Source organism: Tubulanus polymorphus, chromosome 1 (assembly GCF_964204645.1).
Source record: "Tubulanus polymorphus chromosome 1, tnTubPoly1.2, whole genome shotgun sequence".
Classification (NCBI taxonomy): domain Eukaryota; kingdom Metazoa; phylum Nemertea; class Palaeonemertea; order Tubulaniformes; family Tubulanidae; genus Tubulanus; species Tubulanus polymorphus.
The window spans coordinates 2,115,738-2,132,215 of record NC_134025.1 but is presented as its reverse complement, the minus strand read 5'-3'; the positions used below and the strand labels follow the sequence as shown (position 1 = coordinate 2,132,215).

Genomic DNA, 16,478 nt, shown 5'->3' with positions numbered 1-16,478 from the left:
CGTGTACATTCCAACTGCGCATGTCCCACTGGTAGTTGATGTTGCTTTGAAAATAATAATACAACGTACAATCTCGATGAAGGAACAACAACAAACAAGAACGTTAAAACGTAAAATTTTATATCCCCAATTCGAATGTAGAAAATCCAAAATATCTTTATTAAAATCCACATACTGCATCCAATCTCGTCGGTTCCATCTCCGCAGTCATCATGACCGTCACACCTTCGTGAAGACGGTAAACAATCACCGTCAGCACACCTGAACGCTTCTTCTGACACGCATTCATCCTCTGCAATATTGATGATGATAATAAGAGTAGTAGTTAAAGATGATAATTCTGACGATAAATGGTTCATAATGACGAATGTTAATAACCTGTACAGTTTTTCTCTTCGCTGTTGTCCCCACAGTCATCAGTACCATCGCATTTGAATTTGAGAGGAATACATTTGCGGTTTGCACAGGTGAACAATCCCTCTGGACAGTAAGCTGAAAATATGGATTTTTATTCAAATACAAATTATACCGGTGCTCGAAGTATGTCTTAAATGAATCGATACCAAGTTTCCATGAAATTGAACTCGCAGTTTGACTAAATGTGTCCGTTAAATTAAACATATTTCATCGTCTTATTAAAGTTCCACTGCACCTCCTTACAAGGTGTTCTCAGAGATGAATAACTTACTGCAGTTTTGTTGTTCGTCCGAAGAATCCATGCAGTCTGGAACTCCGTCACAAACATGCGAGTTATCTATGCACATGCCTGCCATACACTGGAATTCATCTGGTTTGCAAGTGGCTGCAATATGATAGGAGCAAATAGATTTTTGTTTCTTTTATACAAGTTTAATTATCATTTATTTTTTTTGCATTACGTCGTTCCGATCTTGTTTGTATATAGACTAGCCCTATTAGATTGATCATTTAGCCTCACAACGGGAAGGCCTTCGAAGTGTTACACGCATACCGTAAGCAGTCAGCAGGACACGAAACCGCTTGTCACTCAGCACTGATAGTGAATGCAACAGTATCATGCCTATACCGAAGGAGCCATTGAGGCCGCTGCGTCGTTGACCCGTGTCTATTCAGTTAGTATTCATATATGCGTGCGATAGAGTGAAAACGTTCGTAACATGTACATACTTATGCAATCTTTCTCGTCTGATCCATCTCCACAGTCTTCAGCCTGATCGCATCTCCATTCCGGATCGATGCACTGGCCACTTTCACAAACAAATTTATCGGGAGGGCATGTCTTCTCGGCACATGGTTTGCCGACACAATCAAATTTGCCATTTGTGCAGGTACTGAAATGTACATTGTACGGTGTATAGCGGTGATCATTGAAGAAAACAGTCAAAGATGAGCAGGAACGCTTTTCACTTTCAAAACAGTTTTAGCTTCTTATGGCGATAGTGAACATTCGAAAATACGCGCCAAATTCATAAAATCAAAACAACGATGATGATCTAATGTATATCAATTATAATTTGAACGAATTGCCCGACTAAATTTCAATATAACATATTGCCGTTATTTCGTATTTAGCTACTCAGCGGGTTTGACTAAGCTGAACTTGAAAATGCACTGTAGATCTTACCAATTTTGGCAATCCGCTGTTATAACTGTTCCAGCTGGGTATGGTACGCCATTGTGATAACAAGGACACTTTTTGGCCGGTACACACGTTTCATCTTAGAAAGAAAGAGGAACGCGTTCTAAAAAATCTGATATAACTTCCTTATGGACCAAGAACCCAGTCTTAGTTCTACAATAAGAATTTGACTGTACGGCCAAATTATTGGAAATGAACTAACTTTAACACAATAGATATAAATTAACTCGCAACTGTTGATTTTGTGAAATAAGATTCTAGTTAAAGTATTACCGTGTTCCACTGTTCCTGGGGGACAGAAACAACCTTCCACGCATGTTGACATCGTACAATGTTCTTCTGGCTCATCCCCAATATTTTCACAAGTTTGAGCGCATGGTGGCCCGCATGGCATATACGATTTACCATATTCACACATTATCGCTGAATTAAAAACATTTGGATTTCAAACGATTTTTCGATACACGCATTACTTGTATTTGATAAAATCATATTACATCAATAGGATAAGTATTTTGTGCGATTGCAATATAAAGTCAATATTAGACGATGACTTACGACAAAGTCTTTGGCTTCTCCACTTGATTGAATGTATTCCGGCCTGGCGACAATACTCAGACAAGGCGGCTATGGCTGTGCACAGACATTCGCAATCACCTCCTTGATCGCATCGACAAGAATCAAAAATACAATGTTTGTGAAATAAATCAGTATTTGGAACACGCCTCAAACATTCAGCAAATGGTCCATTTTCATCCATGAGTACGGCACAAGATTCCCTCGCCCATGACTCCCTGTGTTCTACCTGAAATAAAGAATTTCATCGTTTTTAACTTTAATGACCATGAAAGGTAACGCTTTCTTAAGAATATGTTTATTACTCGTTTGTGGAAATACGCGCTCACTAGTCATTTCCAGATCACTAAATTGAGCTTTCAAGTTTATTAGGAAACGTATACCTGTATATATATACATGTATATTCATATATTTTATGACGTACCCCAGCGCACGGTTCACTATCTCCAATGATTGACGGCGTATCACTTCCTACAGGGCAATCCATTGACCATGAATCAGCGAACGTATGGGGCGCTGTCTCCAATCCTCCAGATTTAGATTCGAAGTCGTCGTTAGGATTGTTGTTATAGTTTCCACATAGACCTTCAACTTTGTCTTGCCACATCGGATCCAGAAACGCGTAAACCCTAGTGCTGCCATCCCATCTAATGGTTAATTTCAATGATTTTACGTATACAGTCGTAAATAAGCCCGCTTTATAAATCTCCATATCCTCGGTTGAATAATTGACATCAGACCCATCTAGAATTTGGTCGTTAACTTGTACGCTTGTCCCTCGTAACAAATGAATACGATTACTACCAAATGTTAATATGGTAGATTTAGTGCAAGTAACGCCAGATGTACCACACTGCACATTTTCAGTGGTAATATCGAAAGAAGGTTGAATACCCTCTTTTGTCCGGGCAAAGGTATACATGCACATGCCCTCGAATGAAAAAGCTTTCTTATCAAAGGTTATGAAATGAGGATCACCAGTTGCAGAACAAACTCCAGGACACTTTTGCGTTGGATCACCGAGAACCTTCCATTGGCGTTCTAGGCATATACTGAAAAATAGATTTAGAACAGCATATGATATATGCATCACTTCTGTTTGCTTCCTATTTGGAGAGAATCTGTTTGCTGCCACACGCAGATTGCTACTTACTATTCTTTGCAACCAACGGTGATTACCGAATTTCTTTTTTGCCATTGTCCTCCAATGGAACACGGGCAATTTTTTGGGGCAAGACATCTTCCCTGTGGAATAAATCCAGAAATAAAGGAAAAAATTAGTGGATTAAGAATGAATAATTGATCTACGTCAAAAAAGGTTTTGTATCAAACTCATACGTTTGGTGCCAAAACTGTGCCGCTCGGGCACCCGCAGCCTTCCCCTTGGCTAACACAACTATCTGAGTTACTGAATTCAACGTCTGCACATTTTACTGTGCATGGCTTGTCTTGTTTGTAGTGTATCTGATTCTTTGGGCATTTGACCTTTTCAGCACATTTTTCTATACCGCAATGCCATGTACCATTATTACACTCGCTGTAAGAACGATCAGAAAAAATGCATTTGCAGGTCGAAGTAAATATAACAGAGGCACGATAAAAAGATTAGGAAAGGGATTTATATGTTCATACCATTCAGTGCAACCTCGTTTTATTGTGGATCCTGCGTCTTTTATCGGATCAGTTTGATCGTATTTGTTATAGCAGGTACAGTCTTTAACATCGACGCAAAGATTATAATCATCTTTCAGTTGATTATTTTCGCATCGACATCCAGGAATGCATTGAAGTTTCTTTTTTCGGCATCTCGACGTGACCTGCATGTCACGACAGTTGGATTTGCAAGAATCACTACACTCCACATATGAAGTCCCGCTATCACACGAGTACATCGGTATGCTTGCTATAATTGATGAAGATGAATTGCACTTAGTTGAATGGTTTAACCAATATCATTCATTACTGAGAGTTTACACGAACTTTGTATGAACTAAGGTCCCTCGGAGATACATTCAGATCACACTTACGGCATTCGAATGATGACATTCCTCTCAGCCAGTTGATAACGACACCAGCGTTAGCGCAGGCCTGGGCCGCTGTCGCTATAGCAGTACACCTGCTTTCCAGTTTTTCTGTTCCATCTCCTGTTGACAAGCAGATTTCACTGACACAAAGGTCGTAGTAGGACGAAAGACCTTCGATAAGCGAGTCCTTGCAATCTGAAAACGGGCCATCTTCACTTACGAGAATCTGGCACTGACTTTGAGCTTCTGCCTTTTTCTGATAATAGATAACGAGAAAATCATTTTATTGAAACGTGTGGTAAATTAAAGTTTGGTAATATAATTATGTGTTTATATTTTGTATCGTTAATTTGTAATAAAACACATACGGTAGCATCTCCTCCACAAGCATCTTCTATGAGTTCAGTTGGGAACTGTGATGCCGTGCAAGTCGTTGGCGTTCGGTAACTTGTCAGGAATGTACTCTCTCCGTCTGGTACAGATTGGCCTCGTGGAACGAATCGTTCATTCTCTGCATTAGCGATGACACATACACCTCGCATCTAAATAAGGAAATAATAGAAATTTAAATGCCAAAACCGATCGTATGTTCCACGATTAACTTATAATAGACTTAAAAGAATTGATACCTTATTGATAAAGAATGGACTCAGGGTAATAAGTATTCGTTTTGAGCAATCAAACAATATTTCAGCCTCCGGAAAATGTACAAGGACGTAAATGCTGGTTTCCCTTTTTACGTATAGACTATTGTCGTGATATGGAAGAGGATGTTCCACGCCGTTTACTGTTAGTTTACACTCTTTCTCCATTACGATATTTTTTTCCATATAATCAATGACAAGTTTCTTATTACACATGTAATCTTGCCCATCAGCACACTCTCCCTTAACGCGTATGTTTAGATTATCACGAGGATCTTCGGATGAAATAGGCTGTAAAGTTGATATAAATCATTGATATTAAAAGTATATTCGTAATAATCGATAACTTGCGTGACACATTGCGATTCGATCTGTGTTAATTTGGATCAACTAAGTTCATACCTCGACTGCAATGAATTCACAATCGCCTCCTTTCATTGCGTATGGGAATCGTGAAAACGGAAATACGTGATCATTGACGAGGAAACAAGTTCTATCACAACTTTTCTTTGTACAAGACCAACGACCACCAAAACATTCGCTGAAAGACAATGTACAAAAAAGGTTAAAAATCATGACGCTCGGATGCATTTAAGAACAGCAGTTTGTTGTGAAAAAGGTTTCGCACCATTTGTTGCAATCGACGAACTTATATTCGCCAGATTCATATCTTTTCTTATTGCTAAAGCACGGGCACAATTCTCCTTGGATACAGGTTGCTTTGTCATCTTTAAAGTCTAAGAATGTTCCGCTTTTGCATTTACAGCCAGAAACCACTTCCTTGCACTCAGGTCGAGAGAGCAAGTGGGGGTCATAGAAATTAGCACACGTGCGTCGACATGTAGACATAAATTCGGTATATTTCATGCCTTCTGGACATTTCTTCGCTGTTGAAATATAATACGATTCAACCGTTACAACATCATGCATGGCAGTGGACAGAACGGATGACATGACTATGCGTTACCAGACTTGAAAACACAGTTTCACGAGGATGGTGTTATAATTGTGAATGAATAGCATACTCACGACAAAGCGATGAGGTTCTCCATGAAACCTGGATAGCTCCATCTGACTCGACAACGCATTCTTGTGCTAATGCAGCAAGTGTAGTACAAATGACTAATTCCGGGCCATCGGCGTCGTCTGCATCTTTCATCGCATTGCAGTAATCAATTTTGCACCGTTTGAACCAGTTTTGTAATGATACCTTTATAAAGGATTTGTTAAAATATCATTCATAATTAACTTGTGCATTAGTGGGAATTAGAGATAATGATCACGATATCGTTAATTGTCGTTGTCATTACGAAACAACAAATGAATATTTTCGTAACTTACGTAAGGTCTACAACTTGCAAATCGTCGGGTTATTGGGCGACAATGCTCAGTAGCAGCATCATCTTCTTCCGTTGATGTACACGAATTGCCAACGTTTCCGGCGTTTGGACACTGTAAACGAAACATTTGTAGATCTGCATATCACTTTGAATAGTTCGTATATTCATTTTTTTCTTGTCAGTTTCAGTTTATCCCGTGATATCAGTAATAGGAGCACCACAACGGGCATCCGCTTTGACACGGGCCCACTATTGTCGGCCCTCAGCAAGTGAAGCAAAGTCTTTGTATCGAAACCTGTCGACTCTTAAACATTCTTTTTTCGTAAAAATTCCAAAAAGCATGGCATATTCTATAGAAGATGGATTCATATATGCTGTATAGGTGATAAAACACGGACCCGTTGCAAATTTCATCCGCAAAGAGAAAATTATTGAAAGTAATAAATAAAAGTAACAGTAACTACATACCTCACCACGGGATTTGTAGTTGTTTCCAAAGTCAGCTACAGTACGGAAATTTCCGATATCATTGATTGGATCTCCATCGTTGTTACCGCACAGGCCCTCCAGCCCAGTGACCGTATCATCGACAGTGAAGTAGGCAGTATCTCTCGACCATTTAACCCTAATTCGAGTGCTTTGCAAGTACATCATGTCACCTTTTTTCTCAACGGTTACACCTCTGTGTTTGAAAGTCGTTTCTGATTTTGTTTCGAGATTATTTCTATCTGGTCCAAATTTCACTACGTCCTCTTGTAAAACCCATATTAGATTTTCTTCAAACTTGCATTCAATTTCCTATTTAGATCGAGTAAACATAAAAAAAGAAATATGAAAGGAAATTCATCTTTTCCAGTTCATTTCTTATTCGCCTTGGATATAGTTTACCTTAGTTAATGTAGAATAATGATACGCGTCCTTGAGCCTCATCTTACAGTACCAAATATCACGATATTTGACCATTGTATAAGCGCACATGCCCCCGTATTGGTATTCCCATCCATCAAATGTCCTGTAATTACTTCGGCCATAGCTGAGACAAGTGGCAAAGTTCAGATCGTGCTTTTTCTCAACAACTGGAAATCAGGAATAGTTGATATTAGTGATAAAAAGATGTCAAGCAATGACTTGATTCGTTGATTCAATGTACACTATTTTTTCCTTCGTGCATATTGAATTTACCAGAAGTGGTTGAACATTCGTCACAAAGTTGACCTCCTCCTCCCCAACTCAGTCCTTCTTTGCAACATTGCTCATGCGTTGTGACGGTACTGTTAATTGGATCCCCGTCGCAGTCTTTGTCCTTGAAGCAGAATCTGTTATTGTCCGTCGATACTGTTGTAAAAATTGTAAATATCAATAAATTTTCCATTTTGAATTTCATCTCCAATTCACAATAAAGAGAAAATGTGCTGTTCTTGTCGGCTTGTGCATATTGATACTTACATGTACTATCATATTCGCAGACCTTGCCAAAATATCCAGAACTGCATGTACATTCATACGGTCCTGTACAAACACCATTCTGACAAGCTGGGTTGCATACAGCTACATTTTGAAACGAAATAAGAGGGTGAATCCACAAAATATAATTTTTTCAATGTAATGTGTACGTTTATGGATTGCATAAATATACATACGCCGGTCACATTGTGAACCTCCCCAACCCGGACAGCACTCTTCTATTTCGGTTGATACGACCCTGAAAACAACAGACAATGCAGATAATGACATTGTATATTGATGATCAATTCATTAAGAAAGTATATGCATCTTCCAAAAAAAAACTGTCGTCATTTTCATAATCACAATAATTTTTTGGAATGAAATTTTTAAAAACTCACTTGATGAATTTGCAAATCGACGTTTGGTCGTTCGCTTTCATCAATTGTTCGAGCTTGGCTTCTCTTTGTGTCGCAGTAAGTCCTTGCAAGGCCGGAGAGGCAGCTAAATCGATATTGTATCCCGCAATCGTTTGTGCGAAATAGTCCGAGCATTTTGCATTATGTTCGTCATTATGTTGCTTCGTAACTTTGCATTTGCTGTAAGATACAGCGATTAAATATTCGTCAGATTAATTTATTGTACAAATAGATTAAAAAAGCATCATCCTAATCTAATTGATATTTTCAATATGTGATTTCGTAATACAGAAATATCAAAAATACCAAGACATCATTATCAAATGATGCCTCGGCTTTCTTTCAATGTGAATTTTATTGAAGATTTTGAACTCATTTAATCATTTGAATTAAAAAGAAAGAATGCTTTTTCCAAACAATTTTCAAAAGAATGACATTTTTCATTGTATATTAGAAAATGAAATAAAACCTTAATAAAAGTTACCTAGATACTAATAAAAAAAATGCTAGCTTAGGTAGAGAGTTCAGTTAACCAAAAATCCATAAAAGCAACAATGCAACAACATGATGAATCAGTCAAAAGATCAGTTATCTCAGTAGTTTGACTGCTTTCAATTTCTATTTTGACTGAAAAATACTTCTAAAAGCGATTGAGGTGCTGATAAGTTTCCACTTGACCACTTGACAAGGAAACCAGTATAGTTAGTTCACTGATTTCACAGCTGTGCTCCTGTTTACATATCACTGAAAAAAGCTATTACACAGTGCTGATAATCGTCAGAATTTAAATCTTAACGTGTTGCCCAATGATATTTTTTTTCAGTTTGAAAAGCATAATGAACGTCGTGAGTCAATAGGATGATATCATTCATTAGGTCAATGCGAATGACTTCATAAATCAGTTCTGACGAGTATCTTTTACGCACCAAATCCTGTTTATCTTTTTCCGTTTGATGATTTTAAAAGATCGTTTTATATTGTTCGTTTGTTTGTTTGTCTGTTTTTGTGTTACGTCGTTCCTATCTTGTTTTCTCAAGACTAACTCATTAGATTGATCATTCAATCTGACGACGGGAAGGTCCGCACGCTGTAAGCTGCCAGCAGGACTCGAACCCGCTTATTACTTAGCACTGATTGCGAATGATGCACACACATCATTCCTTGTCCCACTCATGCGATTCTGAGGCAGCTCTCAAATCTATTTCACGTTGATTAATCATGACCATCATATTTTTACCTATCGTATCATTGGTGATTTGAGCACTTAAACCTACTAAGTTTTACTTACTTTTCATCCAGAGATTGCGAATTCGAGGTCAGTACAGTCAAGATTATCAGTCCTATCAGATGGTAAGGTACACCATCCATAGTGGCTGCAGTTGAGCGATGAACGACTCTACCAAAATTCAGCTTTTCACTGGTTTTGTAATGTTAGATATGTTGGTAAAATATATCCGGTCTATAGGATGATCTCGTCACCCTGGGGTCTGAATAGACTGATGAATTTCAATGAGTTCCTGTATATATAGCCAAGTATTGATTTCACGAATTATTTGGGATGGATTTCGATTTTCAACAAATGTCAGGCCGGTGATTGGTCAACTTCTCCCCAAAAAATAAATCACGCTTTTAACACATGGCATGTCGCAGTACTGACAAGCTGCCGTTGTCGCTGGTTGAAAACCCTTTCATCCGTCTATTGTTGATGCAGTGACAACAGAAGGTTTGCCGTCTTTGTTTGAAACTCGCTGACGACAGCAAGACAGCAAGACAACATATTGGACTAAGACAAAACAACCAAGACGTTGCTTTGAGATTTTGGTTTCCAGAATGAATGATTTCTTTCAATTGAAAAAAATACGTTGTTGTGTCCATCGATCCACTCCATTCATTCCCGAAAATCTGTTACGAATGCCTTTGACGCAGTTCTGGCTTGTTTTCGAATATATGCAAAAAAAATGTATTTGATGATAGATGTGAATATGATATTCAACTATGAAAATTTCGGTAAATTTCAAAATACGCTAATTACATCGGATGAGAAAATCCACTTAGATTCTGATTGCAGCTTGTCTTTTTGTTGTATAGCTTGCCATCTTCTAGTTCAATTATCCAGCTAAACAGATTTCAGAGGGAATCATGTCTTCATTGAGTATTTACAGGTAGTGTTTGTGTTAAAACATATTCTGGTTCGCAATACTGGGTCCCGGGTTCGGGTCTGCGAATGTCTTTCTTATATTCGCTGTCTTTAATGTATTTTTGCACTTTGTGGAACAAATAACTAACCTCCGGGCCCCTAACGATTATCTTGTTTCGGGTTATGACTTATTCATACTGTAATGCTATTCTATTCAAGAATCTATCACTCGATCGAATATTCTTTGAATACACATTCAGATTGTCTCGTTCCCATCTAATCGAAGCTCCTAATTCACGCTTTTTCCATTGGCAAAGCGAAATGATTATTTTCTACTATTGAGTTTGTTAACAAGCATTCTTATTAAGATCGATGTGATTACCTCACCCAAACGTGGTTAACACATATTCTGAAACCCACCACTGTAGGTTTAAAAACAATATTTATTCAAGATCTAAAAAAATCTAAAATTGAATTAAAACTGCGACGACGTTTTGTCGTCAGCTGCTCACTTCTGATGAAAACTTTTAAATTTGTTGTTCTTTTTCTTTCGTAAATTGTTTTCTTCTTGTTGACGATCTGTGTTGTTCACTTGTTACGTCGTCGTTGTCGTCTGCATATACAGTCAACCCCCGATATACCCCCCCTAATACATCGGCATCCCCGCCTACCGCCAGGGTTTCTCCATGTACATCTATATACGAATACATAGTAAAACAGCCCCGATATACAGCCGCACTCGCCTGCCGCCTGGTCTCCTCAACACACGAATTATTTGGGATGGATTTCGATTTACAACAAATGTCAGGCCGGTGATTGGTAAACTTCTCCCCAAAAAATAAATCACGCTTTGAACACATGGCATGTCACAGTACTGACTGCCATACTCTCTATACCGCCATACTCTCTATACCGCTATACTCTCTATACCGCCATACTCTCTATACCGCCACTCTCTATACCGCCATACTCTCTATACCGCCATACTCTCTATACCGCCAAAATCGTTCTGCAACGATGTGGGCGGTATATGGGGGGTTGACTGTACCATGAATTGTCATAAATTCTTGTCCAATAAAAGTACGATGTTTCCATAATGAGGACAGTTTCTTTACCACAACCACATAAGGAGGCAATTTGAGACAATAAAAGACGAAATAAAAAATGAAAGTCCTTCATCTGTTGGTTACGAGATTAACTTTATTTCAAATGACAATTTGAGATACAAAGAAATCCGATAAATAGAATTCGTTTCCTTTCATCTGGCATCTATGGGCCTCCGCTAGGACCGCTTGTAACATTCGAACCGGAATCTTCTGCGTAAAAAGTAAAAAAAAAGAAACAATTCAATGCAGTTTTATCGTTCAATAGATGTGACAATTCAAATTCAAACGGAATGCTTACCACATGATGTGCAATCGCATGATTTAATTTTTTGTATTACGATGCTATTATCTTTTCCGTTGCAGTTTACGGTATGTTTTACACTGCCATCAAATGAAGACGGTTTACAACAAGTACACGAAGACTTTGGATTTACAGCCATATTATCTAACAACACAGTTGCACGCATAAACGACGGCTTGCATGCTCCTTCGCAAACGTGAATTTCTACATCCAATGTTTGTGCTGCTGGGCATGAGCCTAATTCATCTGGTAATAATTCGGAAAGCTTCATATTCTTCGTTGTCTTGGCGCAAGGATTCTGTGGCGGTTCTGTAATATAGTAATACATCGGTTTATGGTCAAATAAGGAGATGCGATATTTTGGTATCGATGATATTCACAATCGGGTGTGTGCTAATATATTTTCTCACCTTCGATTTTGCATTTCCAGCAGTCTTTGGTGCCCGAAACCTTTTCTTTTGTTTCTCCCTTTAGCGAATCAAAATGGGGAAATATTATGTTAAGCAGGTTCAGGTGTGATAATTCATTTCTGAAACATCATTTGATTATTGTACACATGTAGCTCACCCTCTGACAGGTAATGTTAGGATTTCCTTGTTCTTCGCATGATGTTTTCCCCAGCGAACACGTGCATACTTCACATTTATCGTCGTCGCCATTCCACGTTTCACCTGGCTGTAAAACAACGAACATGTAGAAATTTTAATATATGCTAATTTCAAAAAGACAATCATTAAGGGTTCTTAACTCGCGAGCCTTGCATAAGTCATTCAGCAACATTTACCTGTTTAGTTACGCCATCAATGACGCACGTGTCACATTTGTCCCCGGTGATACATTTGAGTGTTTTCTCATCTCTGTAGTAACCTGGTTTACATTTACACTGCTCAGTACAGTTTGTAGCGACTGTAAAATTTGGATCCTGTCTGTCATCGCACATCGATTCACAACGACTTGTGGTGTCATATTCTTCATTCTCATCGCATACTGCAAAGTATATGAAAATGATTTGATAATTTTGAAAGATGTGCGTCACTTTCATATTGTTCTAATATCGTTTTTCGTATAAGAAACGGACTAGAATCCTCGATGAATCAGGAGCAATATCTGTCTCATGAAATCTTGAGTAAATTTGCATCGACATAACGATGCATATACAGTATATGACGTTTTGGTTCATACAACTGACATTAAAGTTTCTTACCGCAAGGCCCAACATTACATTTCTCTTTCTTATATCTAAAGTTATCGCATTCTTTTCCATCATACTGTTTTTCGCGGTCAACAGTTCTTTCGTATTCACGAACACCCTCTCCGCATGTTACCGAACATTTACCAGGCACCCAATCAGTTAGTTCACAGTCAACTGAAATATTGCATTAACAATTAATGATTGCAGACGAAAGTTTTAAGCCCAACGCACACGGCAAAAAATTTGTTTCGCCGAAACAGAAAACACGAAAATGTTTTTTGCTCGTGAAAAACGTTTTTCAGTTCGGTGTTTTGTGTTTTGCCTCCAACACACACGGCACTGAAAAAAAAACGTTTTTTCAGTGCCGTGTGCGTTGGGCTTTATATGTCAAAACATATACGAGTGATAATACGTACTGTCACATTCTTTGTTCGTACATTCGAACTTTCCGCTTTGGCACGTGCTGTAAACAATGGAAATATATACATGTATCATTTCCGTGTTACAATTTGCATTGAGAGCTTTAAGAGACTGAATCAGAGTTCACCAGGTCAAACATCTTACCAGTTATTACATTTAACTTGTACGACATATCCCGGATCAAGATAATCTAAAGGCTTTCCGGATGCATCGGTTGGCTGGTCTATATCGTTGAAAAGATTAGGATCCCATTTACATGAACACTCTTCCTTCTTCACACATTTTCCATCATCTTCGACGAAGCCATCGGGACATTTGCAACCTGGGGCACAAGTGTCGACTTCGATACAGCTAACTTCAGTGTTTCTAAGATCATCGCAGGTCTTTTCACATATGTTCGAACAATTGTCCCACTTTTGTTGGTCTGGACATGTATCTGCAATATTGGTTATGGTTAAAATCACTCACCACATCACTATCAAGGATTTATGGTGTATGTGATTCAGTGAATCAGAAGGAAGTGATATTGTTTTTTATTCGGAATGAAATGAACTTACGATTGGTACATGTCACATTACACGGTTCTTGTTCTTTGAGGTGCGGGCAGTAGCCTTCGATTTCATCAGATGTTTTGTTCCTTTCTCTTTCTCTGATGCCCGTTCCGCAAGTAGAGCTACAAGGCGTCCATTCTGACCATGCGTTTACTGTGCAGTTTTGTGGACATGCATTAAGTGTGCATTGGTTAACTTGTTTTTCATCACCAGTGCAGTTAGCACCACCATTAGCAGGTTCAGGACATCCACACGTACGATTTCTGGTGTTGGTGGCGTTATCACAAGTTGCACTACAATCTGACCATGATGACCATGAACACCATTCTCCATCAGCTATTTAATACAGAATATGAATACATAACCGATTTTATAGTAGTTCGTTGGGGACTGAATGGATCCATACGTACTTGGACATTCTTTGTCGTCGTTGCAACTTTCATCTTCGGTCGAATTGCCGGTACAAGGTTTTCCATCACACTGTGGAACTGGGTTCGAGCATGATCGGCTGCGATGTCTACGGCCACCCTTACAGTTGGACGAACATACCGACCATTGTGTCCACTCTTTCCAATCACCATCAACTAAAAGAAACCGGCAAAACATGATGCTTTAGTTATAAATACATGTTTCAAGATACTGAACTGTAAATAGATGTAGGCCTGTTAGCATTTCAGAAGCTTAAGTATATACCTTTGGCTCCACCTCTTGGTCGGCATATTGTACCATTTGGATAACATTGACTAAAACAGAAATTGATGTAAGAACTTCATTAATCTAATTTAGTTACCCCTTTGAAATAGATATGGAATTCGCCTCGAGATACACTAGAAATGGCACACGACTCTCCATATTTACGTACCATACTTCGCATTTATCGTTATCCGACGGAACTGATTGTCCTGCTGAGTAAGTTCTACCAGCAGAATCAACGCACGGCTTGCATTCAAGAATTTCACAATCCTTGGTTTCGAAGTCATCTCCATTGCATGTGATTCCATTGCCCTGAGGGGGTGTTTCTATCACACGGCTTCTCACTTGCTTGCCCTTGCCACAGTCTTCTGAACAATCTGTCCATTTCGTCCACTTAGCCCAGACACAGTCAATGTCACAATTAACTGTTGTGCAATTAAGTTTTCCATTTTTGCACTCGCTAAAATAGTATTTGAAGTAAGACTGATGAAAACAATGATGGCTATTCTCTAGATAAGGAGTGTATTTATTAACACATACGTATTCATCGAACTGGGATATTTATCTTTTCTGGAGATCAGAAGCAAGTAAATTGAACTATTTACTACCAAACGATGAGATGACGTAAATTCAGAAATCGTGAACATTACATACAAACAAAATTTATAATTCATAGTGAAAAAGGCGAATTAGATATATCATCTACATACCACTTTTTACACGGGTCACTATTGTCTATACTGCCCGGAGTAATTTCTTTTCCCGTATCAGGGTCATAGCAGGGACATTCGTCACGTTTGACACAAGTTCCATTATGGAGAACCTCTCCATTTGGACACTTGCAGCCAGGAACGCAATTTTCATCTTCGACGCATGCAGTTTTGTCATTCGAAATGTCCATACATGTGAGTGGACATATATTTGAACAATTCGAGAATATTTTGCCATCAGTGCATTTATCTGAAAAATATTTAAGGGTATGATACATTTTCGGTTACATTTTGAACGTAAACGTATTCGTGAAATGAAGTTTAGATACCTGTACACTTTTCGGGATTACACTGCATGACCAACGTCGAGTTTCCTTCGCAGTACTTTCCTGCACCTTCTGGCGGTGGGTTGGTGCAATTTCTAGTCCTATATGTAGTTCCACCGTTACAAGTAGCGCTACATGGTGTCCATGAGCCCCATGGTGACCAATTACCATCGGCTAAAATGTTCATTTTATTATGATAAATATATAGTAAGAATCAAACGATATTGCGTAGTAATTAATTTTAATTGTGTCTTACTTTTGCATTCATCTATATTACAAAATTCGGTGTCATTCGATTTTCCAATACATGCATTGCCTGAACCGGTAGCTGGATTAAAAGTTCTTTCTCTGCTCCTGGTTCCGGTGTCGCATTCCTTGGAACAGTTTGTCCAAGTGGACCAGTGATTCCAGGTACAATCATCGCCGCAACTCTTGTTGGTGCATGATGTAACGCCATCAATACATACGCTGAAAAACAAGTCGATTTGAAAATCAAGATGTAGAAAACTTCTTTTTAATCAAATCATAATTGGACAAGTTGGTCAAGCTGTTGACGATATAAAAACATATCTGAATAACATATCTAAATTTAACGCATTGTGATTTCTGCTCAAGTTGTGTGATATAAAGAAACATCCCCAAAATATAGGAATATTGATATTACCATTCGTAGCACTCCATTAACACAGTTACACCATTTTCTACCTGGTGTCCTGTTCTTAAGTCAACAGTTTCGTCCCCTGATGTTAAACCTGGAACGGAATCTTTTTCTATCCACGCGGTAGGAATATTGTCATCAGTAACACCTAGTTCGCGCTTAATTGTATCCACGTCAAATACACACGGACATTTTGAAGTTTCACATAGAAGTTCTTCGGACGAATTTCCTTTACAGTCAGCACCACCATTTTCAGGTTTGGGGTTATTGCAATATCTGCAATGAAAAAGCCCGGAAACTTGATAACGATGATTAATCA

At 38.5% G+C, this 16,478-nt stretch overlaps 2 protein-coding genes across 2 annotated transcripts in view; both read right to left on the bottom strand.

Annotated features, from left to right (window-relative positions):
- Positions 1-370: 370 nt before the first annotated feature.
- Positions 371-9,433, bottom strand: LOC141915341 (SCO-spondin-like). Its single transcript, XM_074806835.1, has 21 exons — positions 9,354-9,433; positions 8,048-8,245; positions 7,844-7,905; positions 7,650-7,751; positions 7,386-7,538; positions 7,092-7,279; positions 6,672-7,001; positions 6,205-6,315; positions 5,893-6,073; positions 5,492-5,750; positions 5,266-5,404; positions 4,960-5,154; positions 4,588-4,761; positions 4,223-4,475; positions 3,828-4,098; positions 2,620-3,247; positions 2,177-2,423; positions 1,604-1,697; positions 1,147-1,310; positions 689-802; positions 371-492 (listed from the first exon to the last, which is right to left on the bottom strand). Exons 1-21 carry the CDS (start codon positions 9,431-9,433, stop codon positions 371-373), a joined length of 4,065 nt encoding a protein of 1,354 aa, XP_074662936.1.
- Positions 9,434-11,379: 1,946 nt separating this feature from the next.
- The window catches only part of LOC141915339 (uncharacterized), a 47,241-nt gene continuing 42,142 nt past the window's right edge, over positions 11,380-16,478 (bottom strand). The window contains exons 19-34 of the mRNA XM_074806834.1: positions 16,166-16,435; positions 15,758-15,969; positions 15,505-15,675; positions 15,176-15,425; positions 14,635-14,925; positions 14,466-14,515; positions 14,183-14,356; positions 13,779-14,108; positions 13,366-13,657; positions 13,218-13,264; positions 12,814-12,975; positions 12,394-12,596; positions 12,177-12,284; positions 12,020-12,077; positions 11,607-11,918; positions 11,380-11,518 (exon numbers count right to left, since the gene is read on the bottom strand). Of these exons, the coding sequence (XP_074662935.1) occupies positions 11,472-11,518; positions 11,607-11,918; positions 12,020-12,077; positions 12,177-12,284; positions 12,394-12,596; positions 12,814-12,975; positions 13,218-13,264; positions 13,366-13,657; positions 13,779-14,108; positions 14,183-14,356; positions 14,466-14,515; positions 14,635-14,925; positions 15,176-15,425; positions 15,505-15,675; positions 15,758-15,969; positions 16,166-16,435 (2,977 nt within the window). The 3' untranslated portion in view covers positions 11,380-11,471. The remainder of the gene's footprint in view (positions 11,519-11,606; positions 11,919-12,019; positions 12,078-12,176; positions 12,285-12,393; positions 12,597-12,813; positions 12,976-13,217; positions 13,265-13,365; positions 13,658-13,778; positions 14,109-14,182; positions 14,357-14,465; positions 14,516-14,634; positions 14,926-15,175; positions 15,426-15,504; positions 15,676-15,757; positions 15,970-16,165; positions 16,436-16,478) is intronic.